General features: G+C 43.8%; 1 protein-coding gene across 10 annotated transcripts in view; it reads left to right on the forward strand.

Moving 5' to 3' along the window:
* The first annotated feature begins 3,362 nt into the window (after positions 1 to 3,362).
* The window catches only part of KCTD3 (potassium channel tetramerization domain containing 3), a 61,295-nt gene continuing 37,832 nt past the window's right edge, over positions 3,363 to 26,825 (forward strand). For 2 of the 10 annotated variants that reach the window (XM_084979034.1, XM_084979035.1), the window contains exons 1-6: positions 9,309 to 9,347; positions 10,999 to 11,072; positions 19,269 to 19,327; positions 19,594 to 19,674; positions 20,585 to 20,725; positions 21,167 to 21,257. Coding sequence is in view for 4 of the 10 variants with exons in the window: in XM_084979031.1 (XP_084835157.1) it covers positions 3,505 to 3,587; positions 9,003 to 9,056; positions 9,302 to 9,347; positions 10,999 to 11,072; positions 19,269 to 19,327; positions 19,573 to 19,674; positions 20,585 to 20,725; positions 21,167 to 21,257 (650 nt within the window). In the remaining 6 variants the exon portion in view is untranslated. Of the gene's footprint in view, positions 3,588 to 9,002; positions 9,057 to 9,301; positions 9,348 to 10,998; positions 11,073 to 19,268; positions 19,328 to 19,572; positions 19,675 to 20,584; positions 20,726 to 21,166; positions 21,258 to 26,825 lie in introns of those variants that run through there. The other 8 variants (XR_014817266.1, XR_014817268.1, XR_014817267.1 and 5 more) reach the window with 8 other exon arrangements.

A 26,825-nucleotide genomic window follows, 5' to 3' on the forward strand; every position in this document is an offset into this window, starting at 1 on the left:
AACCTCCATATGCCGCGGAAGCGGCCCAAGAAATAGCAACAACAACAACAACAACAAATTACATCATTTTCTGTTGTTTGGAAAGTCTTTGAGTGTTTTTATTCCTTATCCTTCCATCCCTTAGAATGATATACTTCCCATATTTTCACTTTTTGTCTCCTCAGTTGTCTTGTAAAACAATATACGTCCAATCATGTGCAGTGGATTTTTAATCATTCGTCTGATAGATATCACAAATACTTTTTCTCATTCAGCTGTTCATTTTTGTTAGTAAGTTCTAATTTATTCTTAAGAAGTAAATCACATCTTGGAGCTCCCATCGTGGCACAGTGGGTAACGAATCCAACTAGGAACCATGAGGTTGCGGGTTCGATTCCTGGCCTTGCTCAGTGGGTGGAGGATCCGGCGTTGCCGTGAGCTGTGGTGTAGGTCACAGATGTGGCTTGGGATCCTGCATTGCTGTGGCTGTGGTGTAGGCCGGTGGCTACAGCTCCGATTCGACCCCTAGCCTGGGAACCTCCATATGCCTGAGAGTGGCCCAAGAAATGGCAAAAAAAAAAAAAAAAAAAAAAAAAAGAAGTAAATCGTATCTTAACCTTGAGTTTTATGAGTAAGAAGTCCCTTCAGATCTCACATTAATCTGGACACATCGAGAAGCCTATGGCCATTTTGTTTATAAAATGGTGAGAGCTCCACTCTCTCATGAAAAGACACCTTGCTAATAGTTAATGATCACTGTCCACTGAGATGAATATGGTTTCATTTATTTCGGGAAGGATAAGAAGCCTTGTCACAAATAATTATTATTAATTTTTTATTTACAAGGATTCATTAGAACTCCACGTTGTTGGAGTTTCCATCATGGCTCAGCGGTTAACAAACCTGACTAGTATCCATGAGGACGTGGGTTCGATCCCTGGCCTCACTCAGTGGGTTAAGGATCTGGCGTTGCTGGGGCTGTGGTGTAGGACTGCAGCTGCAGCTCTGATTCGACCCCTAGCTTGGGAACTTTCATATGCTGCAGGTGCAGCCCTGAAAAGGGGAAAACATTTAAATGAACAGAATTTATGAAATCTCCAAAGATGAAAGAAGGAAAGAAAGAAGGAAGGAAAAAGAAATGAAAAATTTTATTAGTGCTAAATTGAAAATTATAACTTAGGAACGGCCTCAGAAAGCTTCAAGAACTGTTCTGCCCTGTAGAAATCAAAGCACCGAGGCAGGTGATAGATGGGTCCCAGGCTAAGCCCGGAATCTGTCTCCTGCAGATAGGTACTTCAAGATAAAGATTATGGCAGGAGCAAGGAGGAGCTGAGAGCTGCTTGATAAAGGATAATGAGGCCACATATTTCTCATTCTTGAGATCACAGTGACCCCCTGAACTACACATGTACAGAAAGGTTTCTCAGGGGCCAGAGAAGGGAGGGGGCACCAGCCCATAGTACTTCCTGCCATCTTCCCAGAAATCCTTGCACTAGAATCCATCTTGGCTAAAAGATGCACCTGCCCACAGGGAGGGCCCAGCGTCAGGCCACAAGGCCAGACAGAGCCAGGTGATTGCTAGAGGAAGCCGGAAGGACTGCCCCCATACCAGTGATATAAACCGCCTCTACCACGTGGCTCTCTCTTGCCCTGTGTGCCTCCTCCCCTCCTCCCCAAACCCAGCTCACCATTGCTTTCCCCACATGCAGCTTCTCTCTTTTCTCTCTTAATAAACACTTTTTTACCTCACTACTCTGTCACGTTGCCGTATTTTTTCTCCAAAGGCAGAAGGACTGGGGACCTCCATTAAGGCTGCTTGCCCTTGAGGTCTAGGGGTCAGGGTTCAGCGCTCTCACCCCCCAGCCACCCAGGAATAGCACAACTGTACAAGCTTTTGAGACAGAGGGCTGCACATTAAGTAACGCATTGTTGGGAGTTTACACAACCAGATCTAACCAGATCTTCATGTACAAAGTGAGTGGGTCATGGGTCTATGCAGCTCCAAAATTAAGTAAGGTTACCTCCTGAGGAGTTGTGACTTTTTAATTTTTATTTATTTATTTTTTATTTTTAGGACTGCACCTGCAGCATATGGAAGTTCCCAGGCTAGGGGCCCAGTCGCTGCTGTAGGGGCAGGCCTACACCACAGCCACAGCGATGCAGACTCAATGCAAACGACACCACAGCTCATGGCAACACCGGATCCTTAACCCACAGAGCAAAGCCAGGGATCGAACCTGAATCCTCATGGATACTAGTCGGGTTCATTATCACTGAGTCATGACGGGAAGTCCAGAGTTGTGACCTTTGATGAGCTTAAGAAGGAATGTTACCTTCTGAGGGGGTCAGGTGAATGCAAATGAACAACACACACTAAACGGTAGGGAGGAGGCCCAAAAGGGTAAAGAAAGATTTTAGTTTAAATTTTTCTTGTCATAAAATATGAATTTTATTTCACAAGGTATTATAGTATTACCAGTTAAAATATATTTCAGTAGCCACTTCCGATTTCAAATTCCAATATATACTGTGCAAAGCAATAATAAATCCATCTTAAACGTTGTATTTGTGTGTGTTACATTAGTTGAGCACTTTCTATGGTCCAGAATCAGTGCGGCCCCACACAGCCCAGGGTTTTTGTTTCGCTTGTTCTGGTCTTTTTAGTTCCTCCCCTGCTTAACAAAATCGAACTGCTGGGGAGAGTAGGGATGAGAGTGACGAGGAGAAGGTGAAGGGGTTTGCAGAGGTCAGCATACAAGGTTTAAAAATCCCCCAATTTCCAATGCATTTCCACCATAAACAGTGATGCAAGCCGTCAGGCACAACTTCCACTACTCGAAGAGATTGTCCTTTCACCTCCCAAATCCACGTGGAGAAGGGACTCAACAAAGATGCTTGGGACAGTTGGCGCAGACTCGCCTTCCTTCTGGGAAATCCGGCTCCGGGTGCTGGAAACTCCGGAAAGTACCCAGGCGAGGGGCTGGGGCTGCAGGCAGCGGAGGAGGAAGGCCGGGAGCCCCCGCCCGGCGGCGGACCTGGTCGGAGCCCCGCCCTGCGCGCGCCCCCGCCCGCCTCCGGCCTGGGAAGCTCCGCCCCGCCCTCCTTCCTCCCCCCTCCCCCGGCTCCGCCCCCGCGGCGGCGAAGGGCCGAGCGCGGCGCTAGTTTGTCCCGCGCGGCGACCCCTCCTCCCGCGGAGCCTGCGGCTGCGGCGGCCGCCGTGGCGGTGGCGGCGACGGGGGCAGCCGAGCGCAGAGCGCAGGCCCCGGCGCGGCGGCCTGGAGGCCCCGAGACGTGGAGGCCCGGCCGCCGTCCCGCGCCGCCGGAGCCGAGGGCGCAGAGGCGGACGCCCCGAAGCGCCGCCCGGCCGCCGGGAGCGTGGGGGAGGTTCCGCGCGCCGCCCGCCCTCCGGCCGCCGCCGCCGCCGCCCCGCTGGCCCTGCCGCCGCCGCCGCCTCGGGCTCCCACCGCGGGCTCGGCGGCCCCGGCCGGGGAAGGAGGGCGGCGGGCGCCGCCGGAGCCGCCGGAGATGGCGGGAGGGCACTGCGGCAGCTTCGCCGCGGCGGCGGCCGGCAGCGGCGAGATCGTGCAGCTGAACGTGGGGGGGACCAGGTGAGCCGGGGGGCAGGGCTCGGGGCGCGGAGGCGCGGGCGGGCCCCGGGCGCGCAGGGGCGCGGGCGGGCGTGGGAGCCGAGCGGGCCGGGCTCCCCCAGAGCCGGGCGCCAGGCCGCGCTGCCGCCTTCCTAGTGGGCCGAGCGCCTTCCCTCACCCGTCTGGGGACCTGGCCCAAGGGACATCCTGTAGCCTTCCGTACCTGCCCCTGGGCTGCACCTGAGGAAATTATTTTGCCCGTGCCCGGCCTTGGGGTTTGCTGTCGCGGATGGACCTGCCTCCCTTTCTCCATTTGCTCGGGCGCGAGAGAGTCGGGACCGTGTTCTCGCCACGCCTCGTTAAGGGCTGTTTGGTTTCTCCAAGAATTTCGGTGGCGGGAGCGCAGTAGATGTGCAGTGCGTTATTTATTTCCAGAAGGCCCGGGTGCATGGTTCTGATGGATCTGCCCAACTTTGAGGGCAGCGCGTCCAGACACTGCAGGTGGAAGTGTTGGTCCTGGCAAGCTTTGCATAGTGGCGCCGCGTGCGCCGTCCTCATCAAAGAGACCAATAGCTCTTCTCAGATCTCTCCCTGGCCTTCCGCTGTCTTTTCAAAGCTGGTTGGGGGAAAAAAAGCACCATATTTTTTTTTTTTTTTGTGGATTTGCTATGGTGTGTGAGTCATTCGTCTCGGAAGTGGGAGTTTGCCAGCTCTGTTTCTGGAAGGGGTGTTGTCAGGGTAGATAGGAGACAAATTGTAAAGCGCCCTGGGACGCAGTGTATTTTGCTCTGCTTGAGAAGATGAAAGGTTTCCAACCTCTGCGACTTTTTACTGTTTTTAGAAATGCGACAGAGCAGCACTGTGAATCATAGTGATGAAAATGCGTAGCGTTGTAGTTGTAAATGTTTAGTGTTTTTTTAAGCGTGCGGGACAGTTGGGCACAGCAAACAGCGGTTCTTCATTCTTGCTCTGCTCACTCTTTTTTTTCCCCTCAACGCCCAAAGCAAACCTTTACTAAAGAATTTACAGCATTACTGCTGCTTCTCCTCCCGTTTCATGAAGATTGGTATCTCCTGATGTAGGAAAAGGGTAGATTCCCAAAATCGTGTGAAAATGTTGCAAGTTGGTATTGTATGGAGGCAGATATGAAATACCCGGCAGGAGCGGGCCTTGCTCAGACTAGCACTATAGTCATTTAAAATCCCTGCCTTAGTTTCTAAGTGGTATTGATTATTCTTACTATGTTTCTCTTCAGATGTGATAAAGCACATTGTAATTTAATTCTAAAATTGAACAGTCTCGTTCTTTGCTGTGTTGAAAGTGAATGGCTGAAGAATGAATGAATTCTTGTTAATGAGTGTATAATTCAGTTAAAATCTCCCTTCCCCCACGGCCACACCTGCACCATATGGAAGTTCCCAGGCCAGGAGTCAATCTGAGCTGCAGCTGAGGCCTATCCCTTCAGCCAGGGCAACACCAGATTGGAGCTGTATCTGCTACCTGCGAAGCGGCTTGTGGCAGCTCTGGATTCTTAACCCACTGATGGAGGCCAGGGGTCACACCTGCATCATCAGAGACAATGTTGGGTCCTTAACCAGCTGAGCCACAAGTGGAACTCCCAGTTTATCTCTCTCTCTCTCTCTTTTTTTTTTAAAGGGCCACTCTCACGGCATATGGAGGTTCCCAGGCTAGGGGTCTAATAGGAGCTGTTGCTGTTGGCCTAAGCCAGAGCCATAGCAACGCCAGATCCGAGCCCCTTCTGCAACCTACACCACAGCTCACGGCAATGCCGGCTCCTTAACCCACTGAGAGAGGCCAGGGATTGAACCTGTAACCTCATGGTTCCTAGTCAGATTTGTTACCGCTGTGCTAGGATGGGAGCTCCCCCAGTTTAAAATTTTAAATTGTTTTAGACAGTTGTCTTGGAGCTGGAATGTTTTATTTTGTTTCATTATTTATGAAATTTGACTTTCTCAGTTTTTAATAAGTGACACTAAAAATAATGCAACCTAAGATAAATGTATTATTAGATGGAACAATTGAGAGAAGAGATGAGAGTTGTTATATAGGATTGAGAAAGTTAAAAAAACACAAGCTTCAGACTTGCTAAGGTACATTTATAAAATAAGTAGTGACATGGCCTATAGAAAATTTAACATCCAACTCCACATGTTCTGTAATGTTTGAATTACTTTGGATCACAGGCTCTTGCTGCATTGTAGAGTTAGAAGGGATCTAGAAGCCATCTCTATCTTGTATAAGACAGGTTAATGCAGTCACTGAAACTGTTGTAAAAGAAAAAAATTCTGCTGTGATTGTCGTTGAAATTGAGGAATTGCCACTGGGAGAACCACCTGTGGCATAGAATTGACGTCAGCTGTGTATGATAGAGGGCCACGCAAAAGGAGAGTTTTCTTGGGACCAGAGAAGCACATGATGGAGGTAGTAGTTCTTTTTTTCTCCCCCAAGAGAGGATAGGAAAATGGATATCTTCAAAGGGATTACGGAAATGACCAATTTTTATAATTTATTTAACACTCCATGGATGATTCAGAAAGCAGAGAAGATGAGGTTTTATTTAAGATTGTTGTTAGTATTTACCAAAAAAGCCCTATTGAAAGAAAACCAGTATGGCTCAGTTTGTGCTTAATTCTGGTATGAATGAGTATGATTTGAGGCCTCATGAGAAAAGTCTGGCACCAGCTGGTGGGAGACGAGCGCAGCCACCTTGGGCAAGTTATTTTTTTAGTGCTTAGTTTCCTAAAATGTGTAATGACAGTAATAGCACCAGTCTTCCAGGATTGATAAACACATTTGAAGCAGTAAAGGGAAAAAGCAAGGGTTAGCGGCATTACCTATCAGTAGTGTCAGCTTTGCAGAATGAATACTTTTAACTGGATGGCTTCCACGTGAATTTAGTAGGAGGCAGGTGTCGTGGGGTATAAATGAGGATGTTTTTACCGTGATCCTCTTCTTGACATACTGGGTATGAGATAAAACATAGAAAAGGTTCTTCATATATACTTCAGAGAATTCCGCTTGTCATATGTGATTTTATTTTACTTTAAAAAAAAATTTTTTTGGAGTCAGTCCTGTGACATGTGGAAGTTTCTGGGCTAGGATTGAACCTGAGACGCAGCTGTGACAGCGCCAGATCCTTAACCTCGGCCACCAGGGAACTCTAGTCATATGCAATTTTAAGTGTTGTAGTTTTCATGAAGTCATATTTGGAACTAGTTTGAGAATTCTGTGGGATTTTTTTCCCCCCTCTTATCTTCCCTTTGGGGAAAACAAAACAAAACAAAACAAACTCAAAAAATCTAATGGGCATGAGCGTCCAAATCTCTTTGTTCAGAAATTCCAGATTACTTACCTCAGTGTGAACTGCTGGTTTAATTGAAATTGCTAGTAAGACTTTAAGCAGACATGTGTAATTTTCTAAGTAACACAAAATTTGAGTTGTTTGTCAGATAACTTGCTGAGTAAGCAGTGAACATGAAAGGTCAGAAGTCAGAAGCAGTCCTTATTTGGAATTTATTTGATTGCCTCCAAAACACAGTGATTTTTGCAGTGGGTCCTTGGGTCTTTCAATTTACCATTTACTGGGTTTGCTTCTACTTATTCAGCCAAGTCCGTTTCCTCTAACTGGCTGTATTCTACTTCTCATTGTTAAGATTCTGTTTGGAAATACGCTTGGGAAAATTTGCCATATTTTCTTGAGTAAAGTGTTTGGCTCTTTTCTTGGCCTGATTAATGGGCACAGGAGAGTCTTTAAAACAGTCATGTCGAGTTCCTGTCATGGCTCAGGGGAAGCAAATCAGACTAGGAACCATGAGGTTGTGGGTTCAATCCCTGGCCTCGCTCAGTGGGTTAAGGATCTGGTGCTGCTGCCGTGAGCTATGGTGTAGGCTGCAGATGCCACTCAGATCTGGCATGGCCGTGGCTGGCAGCTGTAGCTCTGATTCGACTCCTAGCCTGGGAGCCTCTGTATGCCCTGGGAGCAGCCCTAAAAAGACGACACACACAAAAAAAAGTCATGTAATGCTAGAAGCTGACTGTGGAGGGAACGTGTGGTGGGCTGTCCTCTGTGTGAGGACACGTGGTGGTGGTGGTGGGATCCACAGTGCAGTGTGACTGATAGTTTCCTCTGTCCCTGTCCAGCTGTAGCAAAGCATTGGAAAGGCAGACGTGTTACAAATTCATTAAAGCCAGAGTACGTTTTCCAAGAGGGAGAGAGAGGACTCACCTGTGCGCAGGTTAAAAAGAGGGGCCCCACTCCCTCCGCAGTAGTCTTTATACCCCACAGCGCAGACCTGCGTGGAGACCTAGTTTGGTCTGATTGGTCTTGGGGAGGAGACCGTATTTGCATGGGGAGCAGGTTATGCGGTGGCCAGGTAAGGAATAGGTGGCATTCCTCCTCCTGCAGGGAGTGAGCAGCAAGGCTGGTCCAGGTGGGAGAAGGGGCATTACAGTGAGCCATGGCCAGAGGCTTTGGGATTTCAGCTCCTTTCGCGGGGACTTGAAGTCTGAGCCTTAGACATCAAGTACTGGCCTGGGTGAGCCCTATATGGTGCTCTTTCTCATGCCAGTTCATATCAGTTGTTGATTGTTTTGTCGTGGTCAGTTACACTAGACTTTGATAAATTGTCCCCTCAAAGTTGGGAATACTGGGGAGTTCGCGTCGTGGTGCAGTGGAAACGAATCTGACTAGGAACCATGAGGTTGTGGGTTCGATCCCTGGCCTCGCTCACTGAGTTAAGGATCCGGTGTTGCTGTGAGCTGTGGCGTAGGCTGGCAGCTGTAGCTCTGATTAGACCCCTAGCCTGGGAACCTCCATATGCTTTGAGAGCGGCCCTTAAAAAAAGACAAAAAAAAAAAAAAAAAAATTGGTGATACTAAGCAGACTTGATCAAATGATGCTTATTCTCAAAACAGTTCACTGGGTAATTTTTGAATGAATGAATGCAGCAGTTGCAAATAGCCCAAGACTCCATATAAAGAATTAAATGCATTATGTACAATGGGATTAATATGAGCTCAAAAAGATAACATAGGGTAGAGTATTTGGAAAAGCCGTTAAAGAGAAGGTTGGAGAGATGAAACATGATCTGGGGATAAGTTTTACATGTTGTGTTGGAAAGTTGAGACTTGGCGTGGTGGGCTAGCTGTGGGTCATTCAGCAGTTTGGCATGCTAGAAAATGATGTTTTAGGAAGCTTTGTGTGTAAGTGAATAAATTATTTGATTTTGTTGAGAGCTCTTGGAATCATCTTAACTCTGAACTGAAAGTAACAAAATTAAAAAATTTTGAATGTGAGTATAATTGACAGAGCTATAGCCATGGAACAACTTGTAAATTCGTGTATTAAAGCAAGTTAACTAACAGTCAAATTTCAAATCATGTCCTCACTTTATACCAAATATTTCTAAATTGCAGATTTAGTACCTCAAGACAAACGCTTATGTGGATTCCAGATTCTTTTTTTTCCAGGTATTTCATATAATTCTTTAGTTTTTTTTTTAAGCCATTAATTATTTACTAAAAATTTTCCTTGTCAGTTAAATTTTTTAATTTATTGAATAAAAATCTTAACTCTTAAAGTAGAATTTTTAAATTGTTATTTTACTTTGGAAATAGGATGATTCGTTTGTATTGATCTTTGGTATTTGAAAGAATTAAGGCATTTTATTCATATGCAGATTTTAAGAACTAACTTTTATCTTAATGACTTCTAGTTTGCTGAGTGGAAGAATTTCAACACTTCGGGATGAAACTGGTGCTGTGAGTATGATAATGTTGGTGTATATTTCTAAATTAGATCAAATAATGCTGATAACGTTTGATCTTTATTATTCAGTGACCCTAAGAAGGTAGAAAAACTACTCTTTAAATAACTAGTAAATGAAGTGAGCTAGTATATGTACTTAAAACTTTTAATTTCGTAGGAATAAAGTTCCTGAAATTATTGACAGTACCGCATGTAGCAGTTTTAAGTGTTCATGATTAGATTTTAAGGTAGGAACTTAAATTGTCAAAGGAGGAAATAATACTTCTTTTAATCCGTAATTGAAACTTTAGCTGTAAATAGATGAATATAACTACTAAACTGTTTTGGTGTTGAATTCGAATGGTAAGCTGTTACAAATTAGTAAAGTCCTACGATTTCTTATTTTGGAGACAACCTTCTGGACTGTGCAGCAGTGGTGGAGTGAGGGGTAAAGAACTTGAAATTTCTGCACAAGAAAATTGGTTTGTACATTTAAAAAGCATCTATAATGCACACAACAGCCTGTAAAGTAAAAGTGTTGGGCTCACAAAAGCAAATAAGGCTTTCAGTTTGGAGGCAACAAACGCTGACCAGAGGTGCTTATTTTTGCAGATGAAAGGTGTCAGATTTGCAGATGAAATAAAGCAACACAACCAACCATGTCCCTGTGAGATTTAAAAAGGACAGCAGTAACACCATCTCCACAAATCTGGGGTGTTTCTCAACTTCCGATTGATTCTAATAAAAAAACAAAAGCAGGAATTTATGAAGCCAGAAGAACCTCATTCATTGTATATAATAATTGCTCATAGCTAAGGAGCTTTAGTATTTGCTCCCGTTCTGCTGTGTGATTGACTTAGAAGCTTTAAAAGGTGTTCGATGTTATGGGTAGAGCTTTTGTAATTGGTTCAAAATAGTGTTGGCATACATTCCTGTTAAAAGTCACTAATTATGTATTTCATGTTTTTTAAGCATTTTATTTTCCCTTGTGTGTATTCTTTGGTGTTGTATGTATTTTAAAAATCTTGCTGTGGTCGCCACCCTCCACCCCACCCCTACCCCGTGAGGAGATGGAGATGCTGTGTATACACGTGTTGTGAGACTAACACTGTTTGCCAGTTTGGATAGCAGTGTGCAGGTTTACTTCCCTTGAGTGTCCCTGCTGTATTATAAAGAATATTGTTGTTTTAATGCTTCGCTTATGAATCACAGATTATGTAAGTCAAAATCACTATCACCAATAATTAGTGATCGGATGATAATAACGAAGTAATATTCATCCATAATGTTCTCAGAGGATTCATTGAATTCTAGAATGTTTCAGATAGAAATCTTCCCTTCAGTATCCCTTTCACTAAATGAAGTGAATTAGAAAATGAAATGAAAAGAGAAAACTGACTTACTTGATACCATTTTTCCTGCATATTAAAACATTATGAATCTAATAATAGCTTTTCAGGGGGAGGAAAAGACACCACTGGCCCTACATAAATGCATTGTTATGACTGCATTTCAGTTTTAGAAACATTACAATTAAAGAGTGGAATCAAGGAAATAGAGTATAAATAATTCAGTATTTGTTCCCTAAGTTAGTATTACAGATATTAAAGTTATAAGTTGAATTATTAATTTGAAAATAAATTTGATAAAATTTTTTATTTACAGATATTTATTGATAGAGATCCAGCAGCATTTGCACCCATTTTAAATTTTCTTCGGACGAAAGAGCTAGACTTAAGGTAAGAAGTGTATATTTTTAAAGTAAATTTTTTTCGATAGGTATGGTTTGGGATGTATTTTATGAAAGAAAGTATTTTTTTCTTTTTACCCCCTCAAGATTATTTTTGCTTAATATAGGCCACCGTGCTCTCTTCCTCTGGATTCCTCTAACAGCTTCCTAACTCTTTTCCCTGCCTTCATTCTTGTATCCTTTGAGTTCATTTTTCACACTGTAGCCCAAGTTATTTTCTGAAACTATAAATCTAATCTGGTTATAACTCTGCTTAAAACTTTTATTTAATACGTTATTGGATTAATGGCTAAGGATTTGCATTTGATGTTGTTTCTTAAGGCTCTCTACCCCTGATCAGTTTCTTCTTGCAACACTTTTAACCCTTTCTGCTCGCAGCTTACACCTGATCACTTTGGTCATCTTTGTCGTGTGTACCTGCTACAGGTATTTGTGGTTTCCTGTCCTGCCACCACTCCAGGAGTCTGTCTTCTGTTAGACTTTGCGTTCTTTTTTTTTTTTTTTTTGTCTTTTTGCTATTTCTTGGGCCACTCCCGAGGCATATGGAGTTTCCCAGGCTAGGGGTCCAATCAGAGCTGTAGCCACCAGCCTACGCCAGAGCCACAGCAACGCGGGATACGAGCCTCATCTGCAACCTACACCACAGCTCACGGCAACACCGGATCGTCAACCCACTGAGCAAGGGCAGGGACTGAACCCGCAACCTCATGGTTCCTAGTCGGATTTGTTAACCACTGCGCCACGACGGGAGCAGACTTTGCGTTCTAAAGGGGCAAGCCCGTTCACTGTGAATCTGCAGGATCAGGCATGCTGCTTGGCACATAGCAGCACATGTTTTTGTTTGGGCAAGTGAATAACGTTTAAACTGTTTCTTAACTTGGCCATAGTCTAGATTCCTATGAGGAATTAGACTGTAATTTGTGTTTTATTATTCCTTTACTTCATATATTCCTAATGATTTTTTACTATGCTTGTGTTCTTTCTTAGGTACAGCTTTTAAAATTCTGATTGTTTCTTTAAGCTGCTGTAAGCTTCAGTCTGCTTCTTTAGAATGTAACTTTTGGCTTATATTCACTACAATATGAGTTCCCCGAAGGCAGAGGTTTTTGGTCTGGTTTGTTCCCTGTGTATCCTCAGTGTTGTCAAAACATCATGTGTAGTAGCTGCCTGCGCAATAGATGTTTATTGAAGTAATAAAGAGTTTCTCGGGGCTTTTCATTTGTCTATTTTTTTGGCCTGGGGTGGAGGTGGGAAGCATATTACTACTTACATCTGGACTAGAATTATTTTTAGCGTTTGATTAAAGGAACCTAAAGGTATTAGTCAGAGTCCTTGTGACTCATCCATGATTAAATCACCCCTAAAAGGCAGAAGCAGTTTATGTATCTGTCTTCACTACTTTTCTTACAACTCGCTTCTTTGTTTCACGTAAGAAAGCCTAGCAAACTTAGATGCTCTTAAAGGTAGTACTTTCCTAGAGAAGGTGAGGAGGAATTAGGAGAATTGTTTTCTCCTTTTTTTGTCTTTTGTTTTTAGGGCCACACCCACGGCATATGGAGGTTCCCAGGCTAGGGGTTGAATTGGAGCTGTAACCGCCAGCCTACGCCACAGCCACAGCAACTTGGGATCCGAGCGCGTCTGCGACCCACACCACAGCGCATGGCAATGCCGGATCTTTAACCCACTCATCGAGGCCTGGGTTTGAACCCGCAGCCTCATGGTACCTAGTCAGATTCGTTCCCCCTGCGCCAGGAAGGGAACTCCTCCTTTTTTTTTTAATTGCCCCCATCACACTGTGTCATCATTACCAGATTTGTCTGTCCTCCCCGGGACGCGTATTTGTGTCCTGAGCCACCTCGTAATTAGCCAGTGCTGCTGTGCTATTGACACAGATGGTTTTGAAATAAGAAAGTTTTAACTGTTCTTCTGTTAAACTAATTACAACCAATTTCACAAATAAATGCAGTTTAAAATCACAATTACATGTATTTATTAGGCCCAGGGAATTTTTTTTTTCTTCCTGGTTTTCAAGAGTAGTTTTAGAAAAGTAATTTGAGAAGAAGGCAGCGATCTCCCTTATGCCCCTACCCCGTTATCAGCACCTCCTCCGTTATTAACGTCATTACCAGGATGAGGCCCTCCCCGCCCCCCGCAAACAACTGATGAACCTACGTTGACATCCTGTCACCCAGAGTCTGTAGTTTCGCTGGGTTCACTTGGAGGGATACATTTTTATGGGTTAGCACAAATGTGTAGTGATACGTTTCCATCGTTATAACATTGTAAAAGCATCATCACTGCCCTAAGAGTCCTCTGCCCTGCCTGTGGTTCTCTTGCCCCCGAGACCGTTGGTCTTTTTTTATTTCCGTGATTTGCCCTTTTCCAGAATGCCATTGCTGGAGTCACATGGGGTGTCGTCTTCTGCGGCTGGCTTCTTTCACTTAGCAGTAGACGCTTAAGTTTCCTCCGTGTCTACTCGTGCCATTTCTTTTTAGTGCTGATAACATTCCACTATCTGGATATTGCCGTTTATTTTTCCACTCACCTGCTGAAAAGGATATTTTGGTTGCTTCCAAGTTTTGGCCATTATGAGTAACGCTGCTCTGATTGCCCATGTGTGGGCTTTTGTGCGGAGATAAGTTTTCTACTCTTTTGAGTAAATCCCAAGGAGTGCAGTTGCTGGATTGTGTGCTGAGAGTGTGTTTAGTTCGAGAGGAACCCTGCAGACTGTCTTTCACAGTGGCTGCGTCGTTTTGCTTTCCCACCAGCAGTGCCAGTTCCTGCTGATCCACATCCTTGTCAGCAGTTGGTGTTAGGATTCTGGATTTTGGCTGTAAAAACTGATGTGTAGTAGTAACTCATTGTTTGAATTTGCATTTGTTTAACGATACATAACATGGAGTACCGTTTCATGTGTTATTTGTCACATGTATATCTTCTTTGGTTAAGGTCTTGGGCCCATTTTTTAATCAAATTTGTTTCCTTATTGTTGAGTTTTAAGAGTTCTTTGTAAATATTTTGGATACAGTCCTTTATCAAATGTGTCTTTTGCAAATACTTTCTCACATTCTGTGGCTTGTCTTCTCATTTTCTTGACCTTCTTTCGTAAAGCAGAAGCTTTTAATTTCAGTGAAGTCTAGCTCGTCCTTATTCTGCCCATAGATTGTTGTTCCTCTCCCCAGTGTCATTTAGGTTTTCTCCTCTGTTATCTTCTACGAGTTTTTAGTTTTGCATTTTACATTTAGGTCTGGGATCCATTTTTTTTTTTTTTTTTTTTTTTTTTTTTTTTGTCTTTCTTGGGCCACATCCACGGCATATGGAGGTTCCCAGGCTAGGGGTCCAATCGGGGCTGTAGTCGCCAGCCTACGCCAGAGCCACAGCAACGCCAGATCCGAGCCGTGTCTTCTGCAACCTACACTACAGCTCACGGCAACGCTGGATCCTTAACCCACTGAGCGAGGCCAGGGATCGAACCCGCAACCTCATGGTTCCTAGTCGGATTCGTTTCTCCTGAGGCATGATGGGAACTCCATGTGATCCATTTTGAGTAATGTTTTTGAAAGGTTTAAGGTCTGTGTCTGAACTGATTTTTTTATGAGGATGTCCAGTTCCAGCACTGTTAGTAACTCCTTTGTTTTGCCTTTGCTCCTTTGTTGTATATCAGTTGGGCTTTCTGTTCTATTCGATGATCTGTTTTTCTACTTCACTAGTACCATGCTGTCTGGATTTTTCTAGCTTTATGTTAAATCTTGAAGTTGGATAGTGGCAGTTTTCCAACTTTGTTCTTCTTTTTCAGTGTCATGTTGGCTGTCTGGATCCTTTGCTTTTCGATGTAAACTTTAGAATCAGTTTGTTGATATCGGTAAATAAGTCAGTAGACTCTATTGGGATTGCCTTGCATAAGATCAAGTAGGGAAGTACGGATGTCGTAATAATACTGAGTCTTGCTTTCCATGAATTAGGAACATCTCTTTATTTTATCTTCTTTGATTTGAACTCTTATTTTTAGTTCTTTGGTTTCAGTCATCAGAGTTTTGGAGTTCTCTTCATATAGATCTTATTTATATCTTGTTAGCTTTTATACCTAAGTATTTCTTTTTGGGGGGTGTTACTATAAACAGTGTTACGTTTTTAAATTAAGGTTTCTTTTGTCTGCTGTTGGTATATTGAAAAGCAGTTGACTTTGGTACATTAGCCTTGTATTCTGCAACCTTGTTGTAACCACTTATTAGTTCCAGGAGGCTTTTTTGGTCCATTCTTTTGGATTTTCTATGGAGATAATTGTATCTTCTGTGATCATCACTTTGATATTTTTGTTCTCAATCTATATGGCTTTTATTTGCTCTTCTTACCTTGTCATGTTAGTAAGGAGTTGTAGTGTGATGTTGAAAACGAGTGGTGAGAAGGACCATTCTTCCCTTACAACTGGATGTCAGTGGGGTAGCTTCAAATTTCTCACCGTTAAACATGATGTTAGCGCGGAGTTCCTGTCATGGCTCAGCAGTTAACGAACCCAAGTAGCATTCATGTGTGTTCGATCCCTGGCCTTGCTCAGTGGGTTAAGGATCTGGCATTGCTGTTCGCTGTGGTGTGGGTTGCAGACGCAGTTCGGATCCTGAGTTGCTGTGGCAGTGGCATAGGCTGGCAGCATCAGCTCTGATTCGACCCCTAGCCAGGGAACCTCTATATGCTGCAGGTATAGCCCTAAAAAGACAGGGAAAAAAAAATTTAAAAAAATGCGATGTTAGCTATAGTGTTTTTTTTTGTTTGTTTGTGTTTTTTTGGTCTTTTTGTCTTTTGGGGCTGCACCCATGGCATATGGAGTTTGCCAGGCTATGGGTCCAATCAGAACTGTAGCTGCCACCCTACTACACAAGAACCATAGCAACGCTAGATTTGAGCCATGTCTGCAACCTACACCACAGCTCAGAGCAGTCCCAGATCCTTAACCCACAGAGCGGGGGCCAGGGATCAAACCCGTGCCCTCATGGATATTAATCGGGTTTGCTAACCGCTGAGCCACGACGGGAACTCCTATAGTGTTGTTTTCTTTTGTTTTTTGAGTTTTTGGGGAGCTGTGCCCACAGCATGTGAAAGTTCCTGGGCCAGGGATTGAATCTTGCCACAGCAGTTACACCCTGGATCCTGAACCTCCTGAGCCACCAGGAAACTTAACTATAGTTTTTTTTTTAAAGTCTATTAAGATGAGAAAGTTCCCCTCTAATCCTGGTTTACTGAGCGCTTTTGTCGTTAATGGATGTTGGATAATTCCAGATGCTTTTTTGCTCCTATTGGATGTGATCACAAGAGTTTTCTTTTGGTCCGTTCACGTGATAGATTACATTACTTGACTTTACACTATTGAAATAGCCTTCCATTCATGGGGTAAATGGCCCACTTGGTTGTGGTATATATTCCTTTTTATACATTTTTGTATTTAATTTGCTGGTATTTTGTTGTTTGGTGTCTGTGTTCATGGGAGAGCGTGGTCTGTAGTTTTCTTGTGATCTTTTCCTGGTTTTGGTATTAAGTTAATGAGCCTTATAAGACGAGTCAGGAAGTGTTCTCTCTCTGCTTTTTCCCCTGAAGGAGACTGAGAGGATTGGTGTGATTTCTTTCTTACATGTTTGGAAGCATTTACCATTGAATCCCGAATCCTGGGCCTGGTACTTGCTGTGATGAAAAGTTATTTTATTTATTTATTTTCTTTGATTTGTAGGGCCACACCTGCAGCATATGGAGGTTCCCAGGCTAGGGGTCCAATTGGAGCTACAGCTCCTGGCCTGTGCCGCAGCCACAGCAATGCCAGATCTGAGCTGCTTCTGCCACCTACACCACAGCTCACTGCAACGCCGGATCCTTAACCCACTGAGCAAGGCCAGGGTCAAACCTACAACCTTGTGGTTACTAGTCGGATTTGTTTCCACTGTGCCACAATGGGAACTCTGAAAAGTTATTCTTGATTGAGTTTTTTGAATATATGCAGATAGATTGAGACAGTCTCTCTCTTGGAGTTGCCATCGTGGTTCAGTGGTTAACGAATCCGACTAGGAACCATGAGGCTGCGGGTTCGATCCCTGGCCTCACTCAGTGGGTTAAGGATCTGGCATTGCTGTGAGCTGTGATGTAGGTCGCAGACGTGGCTCGGATCCCATGTTGCTGTGGCTCTGGTGTAGGCCGGCGGCTGCAGCTCCGATTCGACCCCTAGTCTGGGAACCTTCATATGCTGAGGGTGTAGCCCTAGAAAAGGCAAAAGACCAAAAAAAAGATAGTTTCTCTCTTGTGTGAGTTTTGGGAGATTGTGTCTTTTAAGGAATCGGTCCATTTCATCTAGGTTATCAAATTTGTGGGCACGGGGAGTTCCTGCCGTGACTTAGCAACTAGTATCCCGAGGGTGTGGGTTCAATCTCTGCCCTTGCCCAGTGGGTTAAGGATCCGGTGTTGCCGTGAGCTGTGGTATAGGTCACAGACATGGCTTGGATCCTGTGTTGCTGTGGCTGGCAGCTGCAGCTCTGATTCAACTGCTAGCCTGGAAACTTCCATATGCCACAGATGTGGCCATAAAGAGCCAAAAATAAATAAATAAAAAATTCGTGGGTATGAAATTGTTCATAGTATTCTTTCATCATCCTCTTTGGTTTTCATGAGCTCTGTAGCGATTGCCCCCCCCTTTTTGCCCAGGCAATATTTTTAAGTAAGCACAGGTTCTAACTGAAACAACCTAAAGTGAGTCATTTTAAACTCTTAAGCTTTCATTCTTTTTACCTCTTATTTTCATATTACTAATTGTAGCATCTTTATCTGGATAACAATAGCCCATCTTAAGACTGATCCTCCTCCCCCTCCCCACGTTCTATCTTTCATTTTTTGGTTTCCGATGAGAAGAGTATCATTTGTCCCTTCACCAAGTATGTATTGCATAACCATTGTATATGGGCACTGTGGTAGTCACTGTGTGAGATAAACACAAGTCAGAAGTAGATCATGCTTGCAGGGAGCTTACAGGGTAAGTGGGGAGGTTAAAATACAAATTATGATAAAAAGTTAAAAGCAATTAATACCATAAGAATGGTTTTCGCTCTTGTTTGCCTTGTTAGATACTTATTAAGAATCACTTATACTAACCCTATAAAGTCCTATCCTCTCATTTAGTCATCCAATTCATTTATATACTAATGGGTTTTTTTAGTAAGAAATAGTTCTTTCTTGGTGGTGTGCAGTTTAATTTAGACTTTGTCAAATTATTAAGGATCTTAGGGGCAAAATAAGTTCTAAAGCCCTTTGACTACCTAAATGTTCATCAACTAATGAATAGATAAAGAAAGTGTGGTGTATGTGTTTATACACACACACAGACACACAAACACAATGGCATATTACTCTGTCATAAAAAAGAAGGAAGGAAATGATGCTATTTTCAGCAGTATAGATGGGCTTGGAGATGCGCACACTAAGTGAAATATGCCAGACACGGAGACAAGTATGTGATGTCGTATGTGGAATCTTAAAAAAATGATGCAAATGAACTTATATACAAAACAGAATAGACCCACAATCAGAGAAGACAATTTATCACCTCCAAAGGGGGAGGGGAGGAGGGATAATTTAGGAGGTTGGGCTTAGCATGTACACAGCACTAAGTATAAAGTAGTAGATAAGCAGTAGGGACCTCCTGTGTAGCACAGGGAACTATCCCCAGTATCTTGTGATAACCTGGAAGGGAAACGACTCCGAGAAGAATATGTAAGTCTGTGAATAACTGAATCACTTTGCTCTGCACTTGACCATAACAAACATTGTAAATCAATTGAGGCATCAATTTTTAAAAATTTTTAAAAGTATGTTTATGTATAACTGAATCACTTTGCTGTATGCCTGAAACTAGCACAGCATTGTATCACTTAGCCTTCAATTAAAACATAAACCTTCCGACCTCGTTTACTTTAAGAACCTTGCACTGGGACTTGCCTGGCGGCTCAGCAGGGCGAGGGTCCGGTGCTGCTGTGGCTCAGGTCGCCGCACGCCAGGGCTTCAGTCCCTGGCACCAGAGGAGCTTCCGCATGTCGTGGGTGTGTCCCCCACCGCCGCCCCCCAAAAAAAGAACCCACTACTGTTCGCTCTGCTTGGGGTGATGATCCAGGCTGCCGCTGGTAGAGGATTGAGGGCATTGTTTGTTTCTCTCTAGGGGTGTGAGTATCAGTGTTCTGAGGCATGAGGCGGAATTTTATGGGATCACTCCGTTAGGTATGTGTTCTTCTAATATTTCATGTTTATGATGTGACCCTTGGAGCACTAGACTTGCCCCCATGAAATGTGTTTTATATCAGCTTTAATTTTTGATGGACTAGGAGTGCTTGCTTTCTGTGGGTTTTCATAGTAAAAAGATGGTGTCAACGGATGTAACGTGAACATGTTCCTTCTCTTTCCTTGTCCTCTCGAACTAGCGAAAATGAAAGTGGGGTAGCGTGTTTCTGTTTGCTCTTGACCAGTTCGCTTCGCCCTGTTTTCAGTCCGGAGGCTTCTGCTGTGCGAGGAGCTGGAGCGCTCGTCCTGTGGCAGCGTCCTCTTCCACGGCTACCTGCCTCCGCCAGGTACCTCGGCTTCCTCTCCTCAGTGCTCGTCATTACGCAGGTGCAAGTGCGCACACGCGGAAACCCGCGTCCTGTGTGTCGAGCTTCTCGCTTAGACATCGACCAGAGGTGGTGAGACCATCCAGTTTCACGCAGGTCAAGTCATCCTGTGTGTTAGGGTAGCCGCCCTTTTCCTGTAAAGGACCAAACAGGCTGGTGAGCGAGACAGGGTCTGCTCTGCCATCCACTCTCCAGCAGCGAAGGGGTGCGACAGTGTCTCGTACAACCCAGTTTATGGAAGCAGCCGTCAGGCTGGCCTTGGCCATAGCCAGGTTTCCTGAGCCCTGTGTTTAGAGAACTGCTGGCCCGTCCCCTTTGTGGACCCAGGGGCTTGGCCGAGCTTTGTCGGTGTCAGGGCAGAGGCGGGTGGGCTGCCTCTCATCCCTGCCCCGCTTCAGTTAGAAGAGGCTGGTTTTTACCTGGAACAGCGGCCTTCGGAACAAGATTTCATTGTGTAGAGGGCTCCCCTGCCAAGTACGAGATGTTTGAAAGTAGAGGGCGATTCAGCCCTCGAGCAGCTTAAAGTAGTACAGAGGACCTACCATTTGGTAACCATTCCAGAAATGTAAAGAGAGGGCCAGACCGAATGGGTTAGGGCTTGATGTGGTAACCCGGAGCCAGTGCAATATGGCAAAGCTTAGCCTTACTTCTTATTGGTAGCATAACTATTAGAAAGGTATTGAAAAAGTTTTAAACAGTTTAATCCTGTGTTTTATGGCAAGTATTTGCTGTAAATTGCTGTATTGGCAGATAGAGATGTCAGCTATGATGAAATTCACATTTTTTTGTTTGCGTGTTTCTTAGCCACAATGTTAAATTGTTAATTTTTGGTAGATGAATATATAAACAAACATATCTCCTTCTTTTCTAGGTATTCCTAGTCGTAAAATAAACAACACAACCAGGTCCTCTGCTGATTCAAGGAATGGACTAAATTTTACAGAAAGTGAAGCTCGAGGAGGTGGTACTCAGCCTGTCGTGTCTGGAACTGCAGAAGAGGCCGTTAGGCTGGGTAAGCAAAGATGCTGTGAATAAAAATGAATGTTCTTAGTTCTAGATGATATTGAGTATTTTTAAAGGTAGGATTTTTGCTTTATCTCTTTTTAATCTATACCACATATATCTTAAAAAGTCTCATTTAACATACAATGCTTGTTTTAAAAACTATGTGGTCTTCTCTTTGCTCCAAATCTGAAGAACAGAGGTTGGCAGACTCTTTTCCCTAAGGTAGCAGACAGTGAGCAGGTGGGTCTTTGTGAGGCCGGGGTCTCGGCGGAACCACTCAGCTCTCATTGCAGCATGAGAGCCATGACTGTGTAAACAAGTGCACATGGCTGTGTTCCAGCCCCTAAGCTTTGTTTATCGCAAGAGGACAAGCACTGGACTTGGCCTGCTGGCCAGTTTGCCGCCCCTTCTTTAGAGCATGAAGTACGTCTTTGTCTGGTATCAACAGGATTTCCGGTGGATCCACGAAAGGTGCTCATCGTAGCTGGACATCACAATTGGATCGTAGCTGCCTATGCCCATTTTGCCGTGTGCTACAGGTATTGTATAGTTACTCATGGTTTCCTGTTTATTTGGGGTGGTCGTTTTTAATGATGGTGATTTTACATTTATGGATTTAAGAGCTGTTTATTTTACTTTCTGTTTTGCCTGTGGCACGTGGAACTCCCCGGGCCAGGGATGAAAGCTGCGCCCTGGCAGTGACAGTGCTGGTTCTGTTACGGGCCAGCAGAGAACTCCAGGAGCTGCTTATTTTAGTCATCAAAGTTTTTCTTCCATATTTTCCCCACTTTTGGGTCTCCTGATGAAATGTAGTTTTATTTTTATAACTAATTTGGTAGCTGTTACTCTTGGTTCAAACTGTACGGGCCGTATTGAAGCTGTGATGTAACTGAGGTAGCTTGAAGTTGGGCCCCCTTGCTCAGTATATCCAGCTTCTGAATCGTTGATGATGGACAATGATGAGGCAGGCTTGTTGATGTCGTTTTGGCCTGTGATGAGCGCCTTTTGTACTCGATCGGCGGGGAGAACGAGGACACCTTCGTCATAAGCCATAAGCACGATGTGGCTGGGAGTGAGGCCCTCAGCAGGACCCTTGTGGGCAGAGGGATGTGGTTAAATGTCATTCTGATGCTCCACACAGAGGGGGTTTGGGTTTTACTAATTTCTGCTTATTCTGAGACACCAACGGGGAAGGAGCAGAGGTGCAGACTCGTAGCATCTCTTTTTTAATAGGAGCAAAGGCAGGAGTCTTGGTTCAGAATCACTTTGTGCAGTGAGCGTGTTAATGACAGGGGATGATGCAGAAGCACCGGGTGGCTGGGCTGTGTCCTAGATCCCGTTGAATTTATTGCCGAAAACCCAAAACCTGTGTCACTCTTCTGTCACTATTGAGTGTAGTTCAGGAAAAGTAGCCACAATAGATTAAAAATACTTGAAATACCTTCTGTAGTGTGTAGGTACTATTTTTATTTTTGGGAAAATTTGTTCGACGGCACGCTTGGTGTGCTGAAGGTCCCGAGCCAGGGCTTGGACCCGAGCCACGGCACCGACAATGCTGGATCCTCCCCTGCTAGCCACCGGAGGACTCCATACAGATGTCTTTTAAGAATCCCAAATGTATTTTTTAATAAAATCTCAGTTTAAGAAAGGTTTGCCATGTGTGGTAAAAAAGCCTTTTATGTGAATAATCTCCACTTTGTATTTTCTTTCTTTTTTTTTTTTTTTTTTTTTTTTTTTTTTGGTCTTTTTAGGGTCATGCTCATGGCATATGGAAGTTCCCAGGCTACAGGTAGAATCAGAGCTGTATCCACCAGCCACAGCCACAGTCACGGCAGATCTGAGCCGCATCTGCCACCTGCACTGAAGCTCACAGCAACGCCAATCCTTAACCCACTGAGCAGGGCCGGGGATCGAACCTGCATCCTCATGGATGCTAGTCTTGTTTGTTACTGCTGTGCCACCACGGGAACTCCCTCCACCTTATATTTTCATTTCAGTAGCGATTGGGTGCATACTTTGCTGTTTTGAGAGTGTTCTGTGTATTGTTTATATTATTTATTGAACAGTATGGATGATTTTTTTTTGAGGATGATTTAATATGATGTGAGGCTGATTTGAAAAAAGATTTTTTTAGAATTGTTGTTTTGTACCTAACCAGCTTATGGATCTAAATTGCAAAACTTTTAGATTTCACTTTTTTGTTCCTTTAAATGTTGTGTACACTTTTTTGCTGAGGCATTCCGGAGGAGCTGCGCAGCAGTTACACCGCGTTATCCAGGGGTGACAGCGTGGGCAGTGTTACTGTGCGGTAGTGCCAGGACGCTGCTGACCAGGGACACATGTATTGCACGAAACTTGACTCACTTAGTGACAGATTTAAGAAAGATGATGCTGTTGCATCTTTTCTTTGTGTCTGCTTTTTTGGTGGTTTTTTCTTAGGGCCACACGCGAAGCATATGGAGGCTCCCACGCCAGGGGTCTAATAGGAGCTGTAGTCATTGGCCTGCATCACAGCCACTGCCACGAGAGATCTGAGCTGCGTCTGAGATCTGCACCACAGCTCACAGCAGCGCTGGATTCCCAACCCACCGAGCGGGGCCAGGGATCGATCCTATGTCTTCATGGATACTGCTTGGGTTCGTTAACCACTGAACCATGACGGGAACTCCTGTGTTTGCTCTTGATCAGACGCTCTCTTTGCTTTCACCGAAAGTCAGTGATTTCAGAGCAATATACCTGTGCAAAGTGACAGAAAGAGTTAAGGACATCATAGATTTCCTCATGTACGGTTATATCATTCAACCTAATGGCAATAAAAAGATGTGAGGAGAAAGGAAAATCCATTATTTTAAGAGCGTAATCTTTTTCTTAACAAGTTGTTTTCCCACAGCTTTTTATAAATTTATAAATTCTAAAACCTTAAAAAGTGGAACATTAGCACCCTAAAGTAAAGCCCTATGTATCTTTCATGTGTATTCATTAATAGTCTACATTGTTAGGCTTTGCTCTTATATTTTTCTTGCTCGGTTTACAACATGTTAATGTATTGATGGGGAGTGTGTAGATTGTGGGCCTTTTGGAGCTTATATTCCACTTAAGATTTTTTTTTTTTTTTTGGTCTTTTTTTGGGCTGTACCTGGGGTCCTTTGAGAGCTGTGGCTGCTGGCCCACACCACAGCCACAGCCATGCTGGATCCTTAACCCACTGGGTGAGGCCAGGGATCGAACCTGTGTCCTCATGGATCCTAGTCGGGTTCGTTAACAACTAGGCCGCGATGGGAACTCCCACTTTAGGTCTTTAATACACGTGGAATTTACTTTTGGTGTGTCAGGTAAGATTTAGGAATCTGTGTTCTTCCTCCTGGGTGGCTACTTATGTTCTGATTATTACATAAATCGTCTTTTCTCATTGACTTTGAAAGCCCCCTTTATAAACTGGACCTAATTTTAGACTCTCTCTTGTGTGCTGACCTATTGATTTAGTTTTATACGGTTGGCAGTAAAGTGTGCTTATAGTAAGTTCCAGCATCTCGTAGGCGTATTTCCCTCCACTGTATCTCCTTGCGCTCTTGATGCGGGAGGCAAGCACACTCCTGTATGGCTGAGCTCTTTCCCGAGAGTTGGCTCCGCAGAAGGAGTGAGGATACGGGGCACTGAGACATCAGCGCTCCTTCTGTCTTGTTTTACGTGTTTAAAATTCCCTGCATGTGTGGAAAATGAGAGAGCAAACATTGCTTCTTCATACTTAACTGTAACTTAAATAAATTCATATATCTTACTGAATTAAATTATGCAGTTGTTATGATCACTTTCAAATAGGCTGCCCCGATTCTTTCTTTCACTCTTTAGCATCTTTTTATTTTATAATACTCTTTCTCTAGAGGAGAATGACTTAGACTTAAAATCTTGGGAGTTCCCATTGTGTCGGCAGCACCGAACCCGTTTCGTATCCTTGAGGACACGAGGTTCAATCCCTGGCCTTGCTCAGTGGGTTAAGGATCTGGCGTTGCCGCGAGCTGTGGTGTAGCTCGCAGATTCGGCTCGGATCCCGTGATGCTCTGGCTGTGGTGTAGGCTGGCAGCTGTAGCTCCAATTTGACCCCTAGCCTGGGAACCTCCACGTGCCACAGGTGCAGCCCTAAAGACAGAAAAAAGGAAGTTCAGTCTTTGTAAAAGATGAGATCATATTTAGTTTTATTAATTAAGGATCACAAGATTTACCTCACTAGCTAGAGCATCTCTTTCTTGAACAGTGTTAAGAGCCGACAGCCCTCCTGTCTCTCTGTCTACACACACACACATCTGCATCCACATAGGGTATTGGCATTGTTCTTGAAGTACTGGCAACCCCTGCTTTGTGTCCAGTCTGACAGTCTCTCAGAACATCTATCTTCCATTTCTCAATGTGTCTGTTTTTAGAGTTTATTAAATAATTATTTCTGTTTCTTTAACACATGAATTCCATCTGGTGGCTGAAGTGGGTAATTACAGACCGTACAATGCCTAGGAAAAGTTGATACGTTTTTCTGTGAATTGCTTTTAAGTTTTTAGTTCTTGAAATGAAAAGAAAGTTGAATTGCACATTTTGTGAATTTGAGTTTTATTCTTGGAGCATACATTTTTCAATAGAAATGAGTTATAGTGATTTGACTGAGGTCATTAGGTGACTGTCACTTATAAATACTAAAGATTGATTTTTTTGGGTGGTGAATATGTCAGGTAGTATATAAAGGAGCACTCATTTTCTTCATATTTATTTATTCTCTTTAAGTCAAGCATAGAGAATCTTTGAATTGTTTGGTGTAACTTTTAACATAGATACTCCATAGTTCAAAGTTCTGGTTATTTACTGTCATGAGTACTTAGATGTGTGGGTCATAAATTTATGAAGCCTTACTGTATAATCACACAGAATACATGTCTGAAAGACCTAAATTCAGTTACGACAGAATAAATTATGTAAGATACACAGATATATTGATCAGAAATTAAATATTAAAAAAATACTTTTATTTAGCCATTCATGGGAAATGAACAGTATCTTGAGACTTTTTTTCTTTAGGTGCTTTTATTATTATTATTATTATTTTTTTTTTTTTAGGGCCATACCTGTGGCATATGGAGGTTCCCAGGCTAGGGGTCAAATCGGAGCTACAGCTGCCAGCCTACCCCACAGCCACAGCAACACAGGATCTGAGCTGCATCTGCGACCTACAGCACAGCTCACGGCAACACCGAATCCCCAACCCACTGAGGGAGGGCAGGGACTGAACCTGCAACCTCATGGTTCCTAGTCAGATTTGTTAACCACTGAGCCATGATGGGAACTCCCCTTTTTCCTTTAGATGCTTTTAAAGTCCAGTCTTCAGAGAATGTTTTCCAAAGCCCCACTTTTATGTTCTCGGCTGTGCCAGGGTGTTGGAGCATGTGTTGTTTACTGGACCACTGCCTCTGAGTGTGCCTGACTAGACCATCATCTGAAGTATCAAAAAACAGTTGAGTTTCAGTGGGTAACAAGTGAGTAACTGACAAGTGACAGGAATAATAAGTGGCCTGAAATTCTGATTTTTGTTGACTATTTCTTCCCATAGATGATGACAGTACCACTTTTTCTTTATGTAGAAAAGTAAAAGATACTACTATTTGTTTAAGTTATTAAAGTTTTTTTAAAATTTGGAGGACTTTGCTAAATTATTCTTTGGAGAGTTATAGAACTCCGGTCTCTCTTTTTGTTTTTTGTCTTTTTGCCATTTTTTGGGGTCGCTCCCGCGGCATATGGAGGTTCCCAGGCTAGGGGTCTAATCAGAGCTGTTGCTGCCAGCCTATGCCAGAGCCACAGCCACGTGGGATCTGAGCCGTGTCTGCGACCTACACCACAGCTCACAGCCATGCCGGATCCTTAACCCACTGAGCAAGGCCAGGGATCGAACCTGCAACCTCATGGTTCCTCGCCGGATTCCTTAACCACTGAGCCGTGACAGGAATTCCCTAGAACTCTGGTCTCTTAAGCGGCTTCTATGTCCTTTGTGTTATGCATGTAAATACAGGGTACCTCAGGAATAAAACTGGCTTTTTTGGAGGCTATAGATGAACATAATTTTATGTTTA

The sequence above is a fragment of the Sus scrofa genome, chromosome 10, assembly GCF_054392235.1.
Source record: "Sus scrofa isolate SSC_HxYL_T2T_F1_AM1 chromosome 10, Sscrofa_HxYL_maternal_Yorkshire_Landrace_v2.0, whole genome shotgun sequence".
Taxonomy (NCBI): Eukaryota; Metazoa; Chordata; class Mammalia; order Artiodactyla; family Suidae; genus Sus; species Sus scrofa.